General features: G+C 35.8%; 1 protein-coding gene across 4 annotated transcripts in view; it reads right to left on the minus strand.

Annotated features, from left to right (window-relative positions):
- Positions 1 to 19,875, minus strand: part of CLIC5 (chloride intracellular channel 5) — a 193,448-nt gene that overhangs the window by 4,490 nt on the left and 169,083 nt on the right. For 2 of the 4 annotated variants that reach the window (XM_051997076.1, XM_051997079.1), the window contains exon 5: positions 8,590 to 8,774. In XM_051997076.1, coding sequence (XP_051853036.1) covers positions 8,590 to 8,774 — 185 coding nt within the window. Of the gene's footprint in view, positions 1 to 5,030; positions 5,323 to 8,589; positions 8,775 to 19,875 lie in introns of those variants that run through there. The other 2 variants (XM_051997078.1, XM_051997077.1) reach the window with 2 other exon arrangements.

The following is a 19,875-nucleotide window of genomic DNA, read 5'->3' on the forward strand; positions in this document are numbered from 1 at the left end:
TATTCCAAGATTATATTGGGCATCCTTACGAACATCACAGGCAGACGGTGAAGTTGTAATATCACTGATGTAGGGTTTTTTTGTGTGTTCATTTCTAAGCAAGCAAGACATTAAGAATCAGAGAATCTTATCAGTGAAAGGAAAATTAGTAGTCACTTGGTCCCAACCCCTACCCCATGTAAGTCTGCCCTTTCCAACAGCCTTTTAAAAATAACATATTGTTTCTCTCCCAATTACATATTAAAACAATTTTAACATTTTTTTAAAGTTTTGAGTTCCAAATTTTATCTCTCCCTCCTCTCTCTTCTTCTTGAAATAGTAAGCAATCTGATATACATGTGCAATTTCCATATTAGTCATTCTATGTAAGAAGACAAATATATAGGAAGGAGGGAAGAAAGGAAGGAAAGAAGGAAAAGAAGACAGGAAGGAAGGCAGGAAAGAAGACAGGAAGAAAGGCAGGAAGATAGGAAGGGAGGGAAGTAAGGGAAGGAGGGAAAGAAGGAAAGGAAGGAAGGAAGGAAGGAAGATATGTCTGGAGACATAGAAGTTTTATCAGGAGTCCTTTGGGATTGCATTGCAACATTGTATTGCTGATAATAGTCAAGTCATTCACATTGTTTCATTGTACAATATTGTTTTTACTGGTTCTACTCATATCACTTTGTATAAGTTCATATAAGTCTTTCCAGACTTTTTCTGAAATCATCCCACTTGTCATTTCTTACAGAACAATAGTATGCCCATTATCATATGCCACAATTTGTTCATCCATTCTTCAACTGATGGGTATCCCCCTCAATTTTAAATTCTTAGCCACCACATGGAGTTGCTATAAATATTTTTGCACAAGTAGGTTCTTTTCCCCCCACTCCCCATTTTTTCATCTCTTTGGAATATTGACCTAGCAGTGATATTGCTGGATCAAACATCAGCCTTTTCAAAAAGGTGATCAAATGATCTATGCTTGAACATCCTTATTACCTAATTAAACAGATAATCCCATTATTGGGCAGCAATCTCTCTCTCCATCCCCCTTCCCAAAAAAATTAAAACAAAAAACACACTGAATCAAATTCTGTCTCCCTTCCATTTCTACCCATTGGTTCTACATTGATAAGCCAATTCAATTTGGTTCCATTAAAGAACCATAGAATCAAGAATTAGACACAATCTAGTCCATTCTCTCATTTTACACATAAAGAATTTAGGACCTGATAAATTAAGTAAGTTGCCAAAGGTCATGGATATTAAGTGGCAGAAAACAAGATTCTACCTCAGTTCTTTGACTCAAAATTTAATACTCTTTCCTGGGAGCATGCTGGGTACTTTGCTAAGCAATGAGAATTCAAACACAAAATTTAAAAAAAATAGTCCCCACCCTAAAGAAGATTGTATCTTACTCAGAAAATGCAAGCCACTTTGAGGAAGGAGCATTAATAACAAGGTTGAAGGAAAGGTCACACCTGAATTGAACCTTGAGGAAAGCTAAGAATTGCAAGAGAAGGATAGAGAGGAGGAGGAAATATATTCCAAATAGAAGAGACAGCCTGTGAGAAGGAAAGAGGTGGAATATTGAGTTGGGGAACAAAATAGGGCAGTTTGACTAGAACTTTAAGAAAATAAAAGTATATGAAGGTAGAATGCATAAAATGTACCCTGGAGCCACATTTGCATTACACATTCATCTCTGTGCAGCTTTTGATATTGGTGATCATTGGGATCTTTTCCTTGGTCTTTTGTCAGTATTCTCTCACACTTCTTTTCTTAACTATCTATTTCCCAGTCTCCCTGATGTTGGGTTTTTCCTAATGTAGTGTCTGGGGCATTTACATGAGGCTTTCTATTTATTTATTCTTTAATGGTTATTACTACCAAGGATAGTATGGTCTTGTGGTATCATTGGGTGAAAAGAGGAAAACCATTTGCAGAAAAAGCAGTCAACCCATATCTAACTCTTTTCACTGGAGAGATTCCAAGCAATTGGAATAGTTGCTTGACAGATGTCCTGGGAGTCAGAATAACACAGGTTCAAGTTTCATCTCTGGCACCTCTTAGTGGTGGCACTCCAAACAAGTTGTTCAACCTCCTCTATCTACTCCAGGTGACTCTAAAGAAAGTAAGTTGCAGGGGCAGCCAGGTAGCGCAGTGGTTAGAGTACCAACCCTGAAGTCAGGAGGACCTGAGTTCAATTCTGGTCTTAGACATTTAACACCTCCTACCTGTGAGACCCTAGGCAAGTCATATAACCCCAATTGCCTTTAAAAAAAAAAGTAAGTTGCAGAGAAGGGACTGAGCTTTCCTGGTACAGGGAATTAACTGCTGACATCCCTTGAAATGTCTGGCTTTAGGATCATAAATTTTGAGTTAAAAGAACTATAGAAACTCTTGAGTTTAACCTCCTTATTTTATAGAACTAAGGAACCCAGAGAAATCATTTGTGAAAATTGACAGAAAGAGCAAATTTTTGAGACAAAATTTGAAACTCAAGATCTTCCTGAATCCAAATCCAGTGCCAGGCTATCCTTCATAGAGGCAATTTCAAAACATAAACAAAACCTTGAGAAATACAATGTTTGAAACTAGGCAGTAATTATAAGGAATGAAAAACTGAATTTATGAGGCAGAATCATGTTTAACCTAAAATAGTTCTCAAGGAAAAAATCAATAAGTTTGAGGAGTAGAAAAGATTAAGAGGAAAGAGATTTTTTTTCTTTCCTTTCTACTAAATATGAAAGGAATGTGTATGGATCAAAGTTATTGTGGCTATTATGAGATAGCAAAATAGGTGACCAATGTACAGTATGTATCATTTTTCCTGAAAATCATTGGATGAAAGTGAAAAGCATGGTGTCCCTGGGCTGCTAGGCAAACACCTAGCCCTCTCTTATTTTTTACCACTCCTTTTTCTGGTAGACAATATAATAACTATGCAAATGAAAGAACATTCTGATTTGGTTGTGTCCACACTGTATTTTTTGTAGGACAAAGAAACGTCTATTTGTTATGACTGGCCCTTTGTATACTACCAGCAAACAAGGTAGGTCTAATTTCATAACTAAATCCTAGAATCTTAGAACATCAGCACTGGAACAGGTCTCAAGAGAACATCTAGCAGACCTTATCTTACAAGTAAGGAAACTGAGGGCCCCCACAGAAAAAGTGCTTTGCTTAAGGTTACATAGACAAGTAGAGGCAGAAATGAAATCACGCATCTGTAACTTTTTTCATTGTGCTTTGTAATCCTTTTTTTTTCCTGAAGCAATTGGGGTTAAATGACTTGCCCAGGGTCACACAGCTGGGAAGTATTAAGTGTCTGAGACAAGATTTGAACTCAGATCCTCCTGACTTCAGGATTGGTGCTCTATCCACTGTGCTTTGTAATCTTTATAAAAATGAGAAAAGAATCTGTCTATTCAGAACATTTTGAAATTAATAAAGTGTTCACAACCAAAGAATCTGACCTTATGTTATTTTCTCTAATTTCCCAGGTGTTTCGCACATAGCAGACACTCAATAATTCCTAACATTTGAATGATACCTTGCTACCACTAATTTTACAGGGATGGAAACTGAAGAACGAAGTACTGTTTAGGCAAAGGCCACCTCGTGAGTTGGTGGCAAAAGTAAGTCTGTCTCATTTTTCCTGGGTCAAGTGTACAAGCTGCTAATCTCTCTGGTGTTTGTCACAGATTCTGTTGTCATTGAATAAAAAGGGGTTATTTAAAACAAGCAGTGGGTAGAGGCTAGCATGGCCATTTTAATCAAATTAACTGTCTCAAAGGAGGCAATCACCAATGTTGATAGAGGAAAAAAGTGTTTACAGTATACAAATTTTTCTTTAAAAATGTGTTGTTGTTTTAATAATATCACTTTGAAAACTGCTCTATAAAATAATTTGGAACTGTACCCTAAGGATATACAACTGTTATACCCTTTGACCCAGCAATATGCACTAGTAGGTCTGTACCCCAAAGAAAAAAATTTTAAATGGAAAAGGACATGTATGTACAAAAATATTTATAACTTTTTTATAATGGTGAAGAATGGGAAACTGAGGGGATACCCATCAATTCAGGAATGACTGAACAACTTGTGATATTATGGTTAGATAGAATATTATTGTGGTGTGGGAAATGACAATGGTGGGTTGGTAATTTCAGAAACACATGACAAGATCTATATGAACTGATATAAAATGAAGTGAGCAGAACCAAGAGAATACTATATGCAGTGACAACACTATTGTATGATGATAAACTGTGGATGACTTAGCTATTTTCATCAATCCTAAAAACCCATGATGAAAAATGTTATCCTGAGTCTGAATGCCGAGTGTAGCATATTTTAAAAAACTTTTTCTTGTTTATGTGTGTATTTTCTTTTGTAATATGGCTCATATGGAAATATATTTTACATGACTTCATATGTATAATTAATATCGTATTGCTTGCCATCTCAATGGATGGGAGAAGAATGGGAGGGAAGAAGAGAATTTGGAACTCAAAATTTGAAAAAAAATGAATTTTGAGTAAAATACAAACTCAATAGTATGATATGGATCATGTTGAACTAAAAGGTACTATGTCTAGAAAGGAGATGATCTCTGTTCTTGAGACTCATTTAAGACCCCATCTGGCATGCTGTCCTTGGTTCTAAAGACCACATTTTAGCAATGATGTTGATAGACTATAGAGTATTCAGAGAACATGTATTTTTAGACATGGACAATATGGGAATTTGTTTTGCTCAACTATGCATATTTGTTACAGAAGCTGTTTTTCTTGTGTGTATTTTTTTCCTAATGAAGGGTGGAAGGAAGAAGAATAGGATAGCAAAACAAAAAACAAACAAATAAAAACAATCAGAAAGAAAGCATCCAATGAATGGTGAGCTATGAGAAGCAACATAGTGTAATGGGAAGGACAATAGTACTGTAAGAAAAGAACTTGGATTCAAATCTTGACTCTGACATTATGTCTGTGACCTTGGCCAATTCACTAAATGTTCCCAAGACACAAAATCAGGGAGTCAAAATTTTTTTATTTCTAAGCCCAAGGAACTACCAAATGGTATAATGTTAAAAAAAAAAAAAAAACAAGCAGAGTTACTGATGGAAAATGTAGTTAACAGCAAAATTTGGGAAGTTCTGAACCATCTATGAAGGAAGGCTTGGGGTGGAGTTTATTGTTTCATTCTCCAGGTCTCTAGTCAGAGGAGAGAAGCCAAGTGAGGAGCTAAGGCCTAGAGATGACACTTCAGATGATCAGTTCATTCTCGAGGATACATGATGCTTCAAGAAAGCAAAATCAAATAAATCTGCTGATGAAAAATGGAAAGTTACCAAAAAAGTAGAGAATTTTACTCCAAAAGTAAGTAAATAAATAAATAAATAGATGTAAATATATATATTCTGGGCATCTACAGTAGTAGACAGAATGCTCCATCTGGAGTCAAGAAGACATCTTTCTGAGTTCAAATCTGACCTCAGACACTTACTAGTTATGTGATATTGGGCAAGTCACTTAATTAGTTTCCTCATCTGTCAAATGAGCTAGAGAAGGAAATGACAAACTACTCCAGTATCTAAGCCAAGAAAACCCAAATGGCATCATGAAGAGATGGATAAATTTGAAAATGACTGAACAAGGAGGAGAGCATCTGATCCCTCTGTAATTAATTGATTACAAGGATCACCTAAGGACCCCAATGATCTCATTTTAAAGATGAGGAGACTGAGGTCTCCAAGGCAGTTAAGTGTTTTGTCCAAGTTAGCAGCAGTGGTAGGATTTCAACTCAGATGCTCTAATAATAAAGTTACCTTCCTTGCAATTTTCCTGGAAGCCCCAAAGAACTGCATTGATTTGACTGATTTGTTTCCTTGCCTGTTGGATGGACTTCTGGAAGGGCAAGCTACAAGTGTTTCAGACAATGAAAGTTCAAACCAGGTTTTTGCTGAGAGCTCGAGCCAAGTGCATCCATGTATGAGGATGAACTTGAGAGGAAGCCAAGGGAGAGAGAATGTACGCACATGACTTTCTGACGTGCACAGGGACATTTTTGCCTCATGTTCTGAATTTGCTTTTTCATCTGAAAGCAGTTAGCTCCCACAGCCCAGATTAAGTCTTGGCTCCACAAGTCAAACTAGAGGCATGACTTGGCTCCTGTTTCCATCTTTCCTGACTTGCAGAAGTTTGCCAGGTCTCTGGGATCTGATAAATGGGATCAGCAGAAATCTAAGGAGACACGATATGCTCCCTGGCCTCTTTACCTCACCATTGGTCATCCTGTATCTTATCCTTCATTTCTGTGCAAGAGTGACTAATTGAGCTTCCTCCAAGAAGGAAGTCCCAGAATAGACTCTGAAAACTGGAACCAAGCACACCACCTTGCCTGTGGCAGGTTTTCAGCAAATGATCCCTCAGTTATAAAGTGAAGAGGTTGGATGAAGGAACGAATGAATCTATTTTAAGGAATGAATGAATCTATTTTAATTTCCTAACTTTACAGATATGGAAACTGAGACCTAAGGTATTATATGACTTATATCAGGTCATTAAGCTAGTTAATGGCAGAACATAGGCAAGAACCCAGATGGCCTGATTTTCAGTCCTGTCCTTTTCTTATCACCTCACCCTGGCTAAGAGAATTGGACTTGAATTCTGGCATTCCTAATGGGATCAAGTATCCTTCAAGACAAAAAAAAAATAAAGTATGCTTAGGAAAGATATCAAAAGGCATGTAGTCCATTGATGACCATAAAGAAATATACTCTGGCCAGAACTACAAATGACTACTGGATCAGCCCCAAACCATTATTTTGATTCAACTCATCAAGTTGTACATGCTTTCCTAGTCCATATGGATTCAACTGGTTCACTTACAGTTTCTAGCTAGAAACTACTGGCTTTCTTCTGATATTACCATCAGGAAGACCCAAGTTAAAATTCAGCCTCAGATACTTACTAGCTATGTGACCCTGGCTAAGTCGTTTAAACTATTTGCCCGAGTTTCCCCATCTATAATAGAATTTACTTCTCAGGGTTGTTGTGAGAATCAAATAAGATAATTTAAGTAAAGTTACCTGCAAACTTTAAAGAACTGTATAAAATGTCAACGACCATTATTTGCAATTATTATCATTATTGTGTTGTCTTCTCCTATTAGAATGTAAGCTTTTTGAGGGCCAGGATTACTTGCTTTTCACATTGATAGTTTATGTTTACCACACTGATACATTGTACATTGGTACATGGTACTTGGTACACTGAAAGAATTTACATTTCATTCATTCATTTATTTATTCACTGTAGAACGGAAGAGAGTCATTCGACATAAAAGTTGTTATATTTTCAGACAAACTGCTGTTTAACCACAATGCTCCCATCTTACACTTGTGAAGTTGTATTTGAGTACCAAATACAAGACTTTAAATTTATCCTTATTAAATTTCATCTTATTAAAGTCAGCTTGTTACTCTGGGTTAGGCTAGAAAATCTTTTGGATCCTGACTCTTTTAACTACAGTATTTAAGCTCTCTCTCCCAGCTTAATATCATCTGCCTTTATCTAAATTGTTAAGAAAAATATGAAATGGATCCCTGGGGGATTTTACTGGGGAACTCTTTTTATATTGACACAGTCCCTGTTTAACAAATAGTCTTTAATTCCAGCCATCCAACCAATTCTGAATTTGATTGTATTATCTAATACACATATTTCTCCATAAACTGGATGTGGAGACAAGATCTGAATTCAAATCCTGTCTCAGACACTCATTAGTAGTATGACCCTAGCCTCTGACTCAGTTTTGTCATTTGTAAAATGGGAATAGGTTGCTGTGAACACCAAATGAGATATTGTCATAAAGATCTTTGCAAACCTTCAAGCCTGCATACAGTATTAGCTATTGTTATTGAAATAATATATTATATTAGTTTTGCTAAAATCCAGAAAAACTATATTCACAATATTACTCTCATCTGTATGTTCAGTAATCCTGCCAAAAAAAAGAAATGAGGTTAGTGTGTCATGTGACCTGATCTTAATAAAACCACACTGATTCTCTGTAATCACACTTTCTAATGTTCAGCATTAATGATTGCTCTTTAATTTTCTAGAAAATGTCCAGAAAAGGACAACCAGAATAGTGAAGGGACCTGAAGCCATGTTGCATTAGGAAGAACTGAAGAAATTGGGTAGATTTATTCGTGAGAAAAGAGGACTCTGAGGGATATGATTCTTGTTTCCAATTCTTTGAAGACCTGTCTTTAACAGAATCAACAAATCAACAAATATTTAAGTATCTGCCACACATTGAAGATTATGCTAACGTTCTGGAAATACAAAGACAAAAAAATGAAAGACTCAAGGTTTATTTTCTAGCAAAGAACAGATTTAACTTGCTCTGTGTTGCTCTAGTGGGAAGAACAAAAAGCAAAGGGTGGGAGCCATTGAGATGGAGATTTTGGCCCACTTTTAGGGAGAATGCTTTGACAATTAGAACCATCCAAAAATGGGATAGTGCATTTTGAAAAGGTGAACTCTCGATACTAAAATTGTTCCACTATCAGGAGGTTTTCCACCTTACCTTGACTACGTGGAGTTTGGGTAGCAGGTTGCAGTCAGCAAGGGTTAGCTCCTCCCCATCCAGAAATTTGCGCCTGGAGATTTTCTCATCATCTCCACAAGTATCCGCATCTATCTCCTCAGGCAGGGGTGTATTCAGGTAATCATCCAGTTTCTTCAATGCCTTTGTCAAGCCTCTTTCAAGAGCTAGGAGGCAATACCAAAACAATTTTTAAAAATTTAGAGGTTTTTGTTAATTTCTTTGGCAATGATTATTGATTCATTCAGTAACTGTTTTATTTTTTATCATTTTTATTTATTAAATATTTTCTCCAGGTACATTTAAAATAATTTTTTTGCATTTATTTTTTTAAACTTTTAAGTTCCAGATTCTCTCCCTTATCTCCACCCTCCAGCCCCATTAAGAAACCACATGTGAAGTTATATAAAATATTCCCATAAAAGACATGGTGTGAAAGAAAACACACACACACAGAGAGAGAGAGAGAGAGAGAGAGAGAGAGAGAGAGAGAGAGAGAGAGAGAGAGACAGAGACAGAGAGAGATAGAGAGAGACAGAGACAGAACTACACATACAGAAAATGTGTATTCAGACACAATCAGTTCCTTCTCTGGGTATGCATAGAATTCTTCATCATAAGTCCTTCAGAGCAGTAATGAATCATTATACTGCTGAGAATAACAAAGTCATCTATTGCTGATCATCCCAGAACATACTTTCAGTATTCAGTACATTTCTCTTTGCTTGAGTGTGTGGAGGATTTAGCAAGATTTTTCCTGAGAGCATCCTACTCATCATTTTCCATTGAACAATATTCCATCATTATCATATACCATAATTTATTCAGCAATTCTCCAATTGATGAGCATCCCCTCAATTTTGAATTTTTTGCCCTGAGACAAGAGCTTCAGCAACTATTTATTAAACCCTTCTTATGGATCCAGGTCACTGGATGGGGAGAGGGAGAGAGAGAGAGAGAGAGTGACAGAGAGACAGACAGACAGACACAGACACACACAGAGACTATATGAAAAGTGCCCCTACATAGCCATGGAATGTCCTAAATAAGAAATTCAGTAATAAATACAATACCTGAGGTTTAATGTCTCCTGGGTAGTCTATAAGCAATGTATATTTTCAATTCAATTTGACAAACATAATTAAGTGCTTTCCCAGGACAAAGCATTATATTGGGTTTGGTATGATGATTGAAAAAGAAAGTATAATATTAACACAAGCAGTCTGTGGTTTTTTGCTCCATGTAAGAATTGTTTCATTCTTTACATTTGATTATCCAGACTCTAAGGACAATAGCTGACACACAGAAGGTTTTTAAATAAGCTTGCTGGTTGATTTTTTTTGCAATAGCACTATGAGGTAGATAGTACAGGTATTATTATCTCCACTTTATAGATGAAGAAATTCAGAGAGAGTAATTGATTTTTTTCTGGTCACATGACTAGAGAGGGATGTCAAGATTTTAAACTAATTATAGTGGTCTTTACACTATACCATCCTTCCTCTCTTTTTACACTTAAATACAGGTATATTCTTATAAGATCATAGATTGAAGGCTGCAAGAGCCTTTAGAGGCGATCAAGTCTACCTCCTTTTCATTTTATATATAAGGAAACTGAAGAGATTTTAAGTAACTTGCTCATATCACACAATGAATAAGTGTGTGAAGCAGGATTTGAAACTATGTCTTCCTGATTCCATTGTAGCATGACACCTCTCAAATCATTAAGAGAAAACTGTGATGAAGAATCATGAAACCCCACTGTGATGATATAAATATGGGACTAGTTGGCCCATGGGATATTATTTTACCTAATACTGTATTTTAATATAACCAATTTATGACTCCAAATCCAATATCGTTTCCTCTTTCCGAACTACTTTTCTCCTATCAAAGTTCTTTTCGTAATAATACAGGATCATACGATCTGAGATTTAGAGATAAAAGAGACCTTTCATTTCATGGGAAAATTAAATCTCCAAAAGGTTCTTTAAAGTGTTCAAGGTCACACAGGTAGTAGAATTCGAACTCATATTCTCAGACTGTAAATCTAGTACTCTTTCCATTGTACCATGCTACCTCTCAAATCATTAAGAAAAAAACCTGTCTTGGGGAGAGGGTAAGGGGAAACTTTTTTTCTCAATAGTATTTTATTTTCCAATTATATGTAAAGATAGTTTTTGACATTTATTTTTGCAAGATTTTGAGTTCCAAATTTTTCCCTCCTCCTTATCTTCTCCCTTCCCAAGACAGCAAACAATCTGATATGCATTATACATATATAATCATTTTAAACATATTTCCAAATTTTTCATGTCGTGAAAGAAAAATCAAAACAAAAGTGAAAAACCACACAAAAAAAAGAAAAATCAAACAAACAAAAAAAATGAAAATAGTATACTTCAATCTGCATTCAGTCTCCATAGTTCTCCCTCTGGTTGTAGTTGGCATTTTCCATCCCATATCTATTGGAACTGTCTTAGATCATTGTATTGCTGAGAGGAGCTGAATCTATCATAGTTGATGATCACATCATCTCACTATTACAATATACAATGTTCTGGTTCCACTCACTTCACTTGGCATCAGTTCATGTTAAATATCTCCAGGATTTTTTAAAATAAGTCTGCTCATCATTTCTTATAGAACAATAATATTCCATTACATTCATATACCATAACTTATTTAGTTATTCCCCAATTGATGGGCTCATCACTTCCCACTCAATTTCCAATTCCTTGCCACTACAAAAAGAATTGCTACAAATATTTTTACAAATCTGGGTCCTTTTCCTCTTTTGTGATCTCTTTGAAATATACATAGTTCCAAATTGCTCTCCAGAATGGCTAGATCAATTCAGAACTCCACCTACAATAATTAGCATCCCTGTTTTCCTACTTCCCCTCCAATATTTATCATTATCTTTTCCTGTTATCTTGACCAATTTGATAGGTGTAAGGTGGTATCTCAAGGTTGTTTTAATTTGTATTTCTCTATTCATTAATGATTAGAGCCTTTATTCATATGAGTATAAATGGCCTTAATTTCTTCATCAGAAAATTATTTGTTCATATCCTTTGATCATTTATCAATTGGAAAATAGTTTGTAGTCATATAAATTTGAATCAATTCTTTATATATTTTAGAAATAAGGGTAATCAAAATTATCCATTTCACAATTCATAATGTTCTCTAGTCATAAATTCCTCCCTTCTTTAAAAATCTGACAAGTTAACTATAGGATGGGGAAGATTTGGAGCTCAAAATCTTACTAGATGAATACTGAAAACTATCTTTATATATAATTGGAAAAATGAGAGTGTGTGAAAGAGAGAGACAGAGACAGAGACACAAAAACACAGGGATATAGACAAAGAGAGAAAGAAAACGAGAACTTTGATGAGTCTTGAGTCATGAAACCCCTCTGGAATGATCTCGACAGAAAATGGTTGATGTAACTATGGAACTAAATGGCTCATGCAATGTTACTTTACTGAATATTGTATTTTCATGGAACCAATTAATGACACTATACAAGGCATGTTTAATGCCTGTGTTCCACCAGAAAAATGGCACAAACAGAGCAAAGAGTTTGATTATTGGGCCAAGGAAACCTCCAAGTGCTCAGTTTTACCAAAGTTTTTAGCCTGACTTTAATTCTAATAGGAGCAGAAGTTTTGCCCTTTGATCCAGCAGTGTTTCTACTGGGCTTGTACTCCAAAGAGATACTAAAGAAGGGAAAGGGACCTGTATGTGCCAAAATGTTTGTGGCAGCCCTGTTTGTAGTGGCTAGAAGCTGGAAAATGAATGGATACCCATCAATTGGAGAATCGTTGAGTAAATTGTGGTATATGAACGTTATGGAATATTACTGTTCTGTAAGAAATTCCCAGCAGGATGAATACAGAGAGAACTGGCGAGACTTACATGAACTGATGCTAAGTGAAATGAGCAGAATCATTACATACCTCATTATATCATTATATAGCTCAACAACGATATTGTTTGAGGATGTATTCTGATGGAAGTGGCTCTCTTCGATAAAGAGAGCTAATTCAGTTTCAACTGATCAAGGATGGACAGAAGCAGCTACACCCAAAGAAAGAACACTGGGAAATGAACATAGACTGCTTGCATTTTTGTTTTTCTTCCTGGGTTATTTACACCTTCTGAATCCAATTCTCCCTGTGCAACAAGAGAACTGTTCGGTTCTGCACACATATATTGTATCTAGGATATACTGTAATCTATTTAACATGTAAAGGACTGCTTGCCATCTGGGGGAGGGGGTAGAGGGAGGGAGAGGAAAAATCGAAACAGAAGTGAGTGCAAGGGATAATACTGTAAAAAATTACCCTGGCATGGGTTCTGTCAATAAAAATTATTTAAAAAAAAAAGAAGTTTTGGTTTTAGATAGGCTTTTCCCCTCACAATTTTCCTCCTTCTTTGCTGGGCTCTCAACAAATATACATGTTTTGTCTTCTTTTTAGAACCCTTTTGTTGAAAATAATGGAATGACACCAACCCAGGATAAATCAATTGAATTCCTATTGGAATTCTTGAAAACTGGCTGATGGTTGGAGGTTGTTTCCCAATACTTTCCCCTCCCTTGTGCATCATTCATCCTTTCTGCTTCATCATCTGCTTTGTGTTTCCAGCGTAAGAGGAAGGAGAGTCCAGGAATGGGAAGAAATGCCTGTGTTCCCTCACTCACAGAGTTTAGACTTCTAAGGGTTTGTAAACCTATTTGAGGGTTTTAGAAGAAATAAGGATTCATAGAGTTTTATTGTTTTTTCTTCCTGAAGCACTCATGACTTATTTTTGTTTGTCTATTAAGCCCCTCTGCACCTTTTAGTCATAGGAAGTAAGAAAAGGGAGTATAAAGGAGAGCTATTTGACACCTGTCAGTTGTGGAGAATACTGAGGTTGTAGTAGACTTGTAACAACAAGCCATTTGACTAATATTCTGACCAGCTCTTGATTGAGATTTCTTTTTTAAAAAATCCAGATTGCAGAACTATATATTTGGAGGTATAAGGCACCTCAGAGGTTATCTAGTTTAACTGATTATTTTACAAATGAGGAAACTAAAGTCCATGCAACTGAAGTGGCTTGCCTCATGTCACAAAGGCAGCAAGTATCAAAAACAAATTTCAAACTTGGGTTCCTTGATCCCCCAAATCCAGTGTTATTTCTACTATCTCTTCTATGAAAAAAAGAGGTCATCTACTGAGAAGTTGTTAGATCCAGGTTCTAATTCCTCAGTTCACTTTGAGTCTTGAAATCAGAAAGTCATTTCATTGTTCTAAATGCCATAGAGAGTCACACTTTATGAGGCTGAATAATTTTTTTCAGAAAAACACCAAGACATAAATCATCAGCATTTCTATATGTTGCCAACAAAAGTTTAGCAGCAAGAGATATTCCATTTAAAATAACTGTAGACAATATAAAATATTTGGGAGTCTACCTGGCAAGACAAAGTCAGGAAGAAGTATATGAACACAATTACAAAACACTTTCCATACAAATAAAGCCAGATCTAAACAACTGGAAAAATATCAAGTACTCAAGGGTAAGCCAAGCTAATATAATAAAAATGACAATTCTATCTAAATTAATCTACTTATTCAGTAACATACCAATCAAACTGCCAAGAAATTACTTTATAGAGCTAGAAAAAAATAATAAAGTTCATCTGGAACAACAAAAAGTCAAGAATTTCAAGGGAATAAAATTTAAAAATGCAAATGAAGATGGCCCTAGCTGTACCAGACAAATTTCATAGTGCTAAGTCATCAGTGAACCCAATCAAGACTTCAAATCTCATGTATAAGATGCTTCTGTGGAAGAAAGTATGTGTCCCTCTCCCTTTCCTTTCCCTCTCCCCTCCAACCCCAATGTACTCAAAGCATACAATAGATTTAAAAGCTATAATCTTGTTTGGGACCACATCAATGAAGGGAGAATCTAGAGCACAGAATTCGGCTCCTGTCTGTTTGTCTTCTGTCAGTCCCATTCATTTCTCTGCTCCTTAGAATCTGCCTCACTAAGAACAGGGCAAACAGCTTATGTGGAAAGGCACCATGAAACACAAACAAATCCCTTGGTCTCCACACCCTGGAAAGCCAACAAGCTTATCTAACAAGTGCTGTCTGCATTCAGATAGCCCTTGCCAAGAAATTTGTTTTTCCTCCTACCTTCCATCTCAGACCATTAACTCTGTCCCAATCTGGCAGCCTATGAATTCCATTACCTATTTCAGCCTAGGTCATGACAACAGCAGTATATGCTGTACTTTCCATTTCAGCAAATATGAGGGGCGTATGATCGAAACCAGAGTGGCAAGAAAGCTTTGAAAATGTCCAAACAAGGCAGCTTAGATTTTTTTCTGCCTTTGCGATCTGAAACCTCCCCCCAACCCCAATAACTTCCTTTGAGCGGCAGGCTGGGTAATTGTTCTGGCATGGGAAGCAAAAGTAGGAAGGGGTGGGGGTTTCCTAAGGTATCCAGAGAACTGTGATTCACCAAGAGCTCAGGTTATTGACTAATACCTGTTTCTCTCACTACTCCATCCCCTCACCCCTGTAAAGATTTATCCTGTACCACACACAAACACACTGGGTGAAATATGTAATGAGGAAACAAGGGGAATAGTTCATAAATATTCTTAGCCATATGCAAACAATCTCAAATTTATTCCCCCTTCTTTTTTTTTTAAAAGAGTAGGGGAAAAAAACCCACCCATTCCCTGATCACTTCCAGATTCATTGAGGTTGATATTACATAAGACCCAATATTGTTTTCTCATCGTAGAGAAATAATGACTTGGAAACAGCAATTTGAGCTAAGAAAATAATATACTCTTACCAAGACACAGAGTCTGAATGGAGACTGGGAAGCCAAGTTTTAAAACACAACCTCCAACACACTCAAGTATAGCTCAGAATTTCCTTCCTTTCTTTTTATCTGTCTTTTTCTCTACTTTTCTCTCCTTTTTTCCTTTCTGTTCCTTCTTTCCCTATAGTCATTAGCTACAGAAAGTAGTAGCTATCTAGCAATCCACTACAGTAAACTATATTACTCCCATGTTCTGTCAAAATTTACTTGGAAATGTGGCCTTTAAAACTCATGGATCTCTGATTATCCACATTTTTATATCCCTTCATTTTACAGTCTTCATTTTCTTCTTCTTTTTTTTTTAATAATCATAACTTTTTATTGACAGAACCCATGCCAGGGTAATTTTTTTTACAACATTATCCCTTGCACTCACTTCTGTTCCGATTTTTCCCCTTCACGCCCTCCCTTAGATGGCAAGCAGTCCTATACATGTTAAGTATGTCACAGTATATCCTAGATACAATATATGTGTGCAGAACTGAACAGTTCTCTTGTTGCACAGGGAGAATTGGATTCAGAAGGTAAAAATAACCCGGGAAGAAAAAGAAAAATGCAAATAGTTTTTACATTCATTTCCCAGTGTTCCTTCTTTGGGTGTAGCTGCTTCTGTCCATCAGTCTTCATTTTCATGAGCAGCCTTTTTCTGACACAAATATACATAAGCAAAAAGCAAGGAGGGAACCACTAGCTATAATAATGGAGCCAACTAGTTTGGGAAAGCTGATAGTTCAATTTTTAGCGTGAATACTCATACCTTGAAAATCAGCAAACTACAAAAGCAAAATTTGGTTTATTATTTTGTTGATTGTCTAGATTTTTTAAAATGATGGAGAAGATGGTAACAATGCAATGCAGATTAACCTTAACCGTGAGTTGCATGTATGTTTGGAAAGCCACAAATATTAATTAAATTATATTCACAATTATATTCAATTAAAATATTCACAAGCATAATACTGGATTGTGTCTATTAAACTTGAGAATGCTAATTTAGAAAGTAGCAGTCTAGTCTAATGGAGAAAACGCTGATGTTGGAGTAGGAAGATATAGGTTCAAATTCCACTTCTAAAACTATCTGCTTTACCATAAGCAACTGCTTATCTTCTCTGGTTCCATTCTTAATAATGTCTCAAAAATATGACCAAAGGACTTTATAGTAGTTTGGTTATAATATATTCATAGTATTATTATAAAACAACATTGTTAGGAGTTAATGTCATATTAGAAATGCATATGTTTTTGGACTATATGGAACCAAATATAGTTGAATGAATTTTTCACTTTGCATCTGCTGTTTATGATCACATAGACTCAGATGGAATGTGTAAAAATAGCAAGAAATGAAACAGGAGACAGATGAAAATTTTACACAGAGGCAGTGAGGTCGATTGGACCTGAAGTCAGGAATACTTTGAATTTCATTTTAAGTCTGAATCCCATTTATGATACTTATTAGCTGTGTGGCTACTACTTCTATGGACAAGTCACTGTTTCTTCATATGTAAAGTGGAAATAATAGTAGTATCTTACTTATTTCTTTTTTTTTTTTTGTCCTCATGAATCCTGGCAGTTTGGTGAAATTGATGGACCCTTTCTTAGGATGATTTTTTAAATATATAAAACGCAGAAGATTACAAAAGATTGAAATGCAATTATCAAAAAAAAATTTTAAGTTCATAGACCCCAGGTTAAAAATCCCTGAATTGTAGAATTTTGCAAATTTTTTTTTAAAGTGACACCTGAAGGTTAGCAATTATTATATTTTTAAAGACTTTTTTGTTCTTTGTTAAAAGACTTGAATCAGAAACTGCTAAGACTGTTATTCCCAGGACAGCATCAATATATATCACTTCTTTTAAAGAAAAGTGAAGGAGTTACCACATCTTACTGATTTTTGAAAGGAAAAACAAATATTAGCACTCCAATAGATCTGATTAGTATGAGCAACCCATCCGTGCTAGCTTATGGGATTCTTCTACATGTCTTTCATAATCTAATGGGGAGAGGAAAGGCATCTGGGGAGAAGGAGAGCTGGCACCTACTTTACTAGGGCCTGTCCTTATATTCCTATTCTTGTGTTGTCCTTTCATTATATACATAATAATTAAGCCCATGGGTTTGTCCATTGTTGTTTCCTCATTCTTGCTCTGTGCCTTTTTTTCCCTGATAACATTCTATATGGGCAGAATACAATAAAAAAGATGTAGACAAAAATCACAAAACTGTCTTCCGGGGAACCTAATCAATCACTCAGGTGATCACTGTGTGCATTTGCATTCCTTCCCTTAGAGCATTCCCTCAGGTGTTTGATACTCTCAAACTCTACTTGAGAAAAATCATATCTCATTTCCTTCTTTTATACTGAATTGGAACTAACTAATAATACCTATTTTGATATGGACATTAAACAAGGTTTCCCAAAAGTCTAAATCCCATTTTTAGTTTTAATAGCTTAAAATGGCACTGAGATTTTTGGGACACCCTGCACTTTAACTGGCTACCAAGCTACAATTTAATACAAATATTAATATCACCATGTTAGAAATGAGGAAAGTGAGTCTCAGGGACTTGTTCCCCATCATAACCATACCACTATGTAAATAAGTAGTTCATTTGAGACTATGAGATACAATTGTAATTATCAGGTAAGGCTGAAGTTTGGAGATGGAGTGAGGAAGAATAAGAACTTCTCTCACACTTTTTGAGCAATCACCTATTTCAGGTTTAAGGCCTAAGGTAGTATGTTACTAATATCTAAATCTGGGAAAGAAGTGGTGTTTAGAATGAATCTGGTTTCTCTATCATTAGGCTGAGAAAGGGGGAGAAGTGAAAGAGCAGGACACAGAAAAGGAAAAAAAAGAGATTCAGGGAAAGGAAAGTAGAGGAAGAGAGAAGAGAAAAGTAGAGATAGACAGAGGGAGAGATGTTGGAGACAAAAGGTCAGTGTCTCAACTTAGACTTATCTGAACGTCCCAAGACCTTTCCGGTCCAAGGAGCAGCTGGACAGCTCACAGGATAAATCTCTTTCATTCATTTGCCAACACTTCCATAATCCAAGCCTGACTGGAATAATTTCTTAGATTTAGCTTCATCATTTCTGCATGGCTGGGCCCAATTTTCTTGGTCAGCTATTCTAGAAGATCCTTCTACAACAGACAGAGGAAATTGGACTTGGATTCACAGCCAGAAAGGGCAATGTTGTCAAATTGACACTGGTTCTGAAAAGCTCAAAAGATCTCATTTCTGAGAATACTTCAAAGTCTTTGTTTTTAGATTTTTCATGACAAAAAGAAGATGGGGGGTGGGGAGGGGAGGAGAGAGGAGCCAGACCAGTTTACCAAAAAACAGGCAACTTAATCAAATTCTCTTATTCAACCATGTAGATTGTCAGAAAAAAAAAAGTTTATAGTGCACATTAATACAAAGCTTGTTGTTGTTGTTGTTAGTAGTGGTGATGACACTGAATTTTAGTTTGAAGTTTATTTTTTAGAAGGGATTTCTGCATGAAAAATTGGAGAGATTAATCTAAATGACCTCTAGGTTTCATAAGATTTCCTACGTCTAAGATTATATGAAACTACTCAGTGCTCAGTAGACAGAATTATAGGTATAAAATCTGCTAGTCTAGACTATAGGTCAAAGAGGCATGTATTCATGGATTTCTTTCATCCTTGGAAGATGGCAACAGAGGATGGGAAACTCTCTCTGAATGCCTCCAAGAGAAGATTGCCAGAGATAGCCATATTTCTTTTCTATTTATCTTCCTCCCTACAATTCTTCATGAAATCCATTTGAAAAAGTTCCCAAGGATAGGGACAGTTTCAATTTTATATTTGTTTCCCTATGGTCTAGCTCAATGTTAGACATTCAGAGGGCATTCAATAAATGCATCTTAAATGACACTGATTTGAAGGGACCATATTTCTTGACAGATAGTCTATACAAATCAATATGACAATCTTAGGATTAGAAAGAACTATGACATTTTCACTTCTTTTGTTGTTTGTTAGAATTTTATTTTCTTTTTCATTTTTTTCCTTTTTGATCTGAGTCTTCTTGTGCATCAAGATAATTGTATAAATACATATACCTATATTGGATTTACATATATTTTTACCATGTTTAACATATATTGGATTATTTGCCATCTAAAAGAGGGGGTAGGGGAAAAGGGGGAAATTGGAACACAAAGTTTTGCAAGTTTCAGTGGTGAACAATCATCCTTGCATATGTTTTGAAAATAAAAATCTTCAATAAAAAAAATAAAATAAACAAACAAACAAACAAAAGCTATGAATTTGATATCAGATGACCTGGTACTGGATCCTAGCTCTGAATCAGAATGACAGTGGGGAGAATATAAGG

The sequence above is a fragment of the Antechinus flavipes genome, chromosome 4, assembly GCF_016432865.1.
Source record: "Antechinus flavipes isolate AdamAnt ecotype Samford, QLD, Australia chromosome 4, AdamAnt_v2, whole genome shotgun sequence".
Lineage (NCBI taxonomy): Eukaryota > Metazoa > Chordata > Mammalia > Dasyuromorphia > Dasyuridae > Antechinus > Antechinus flavipes.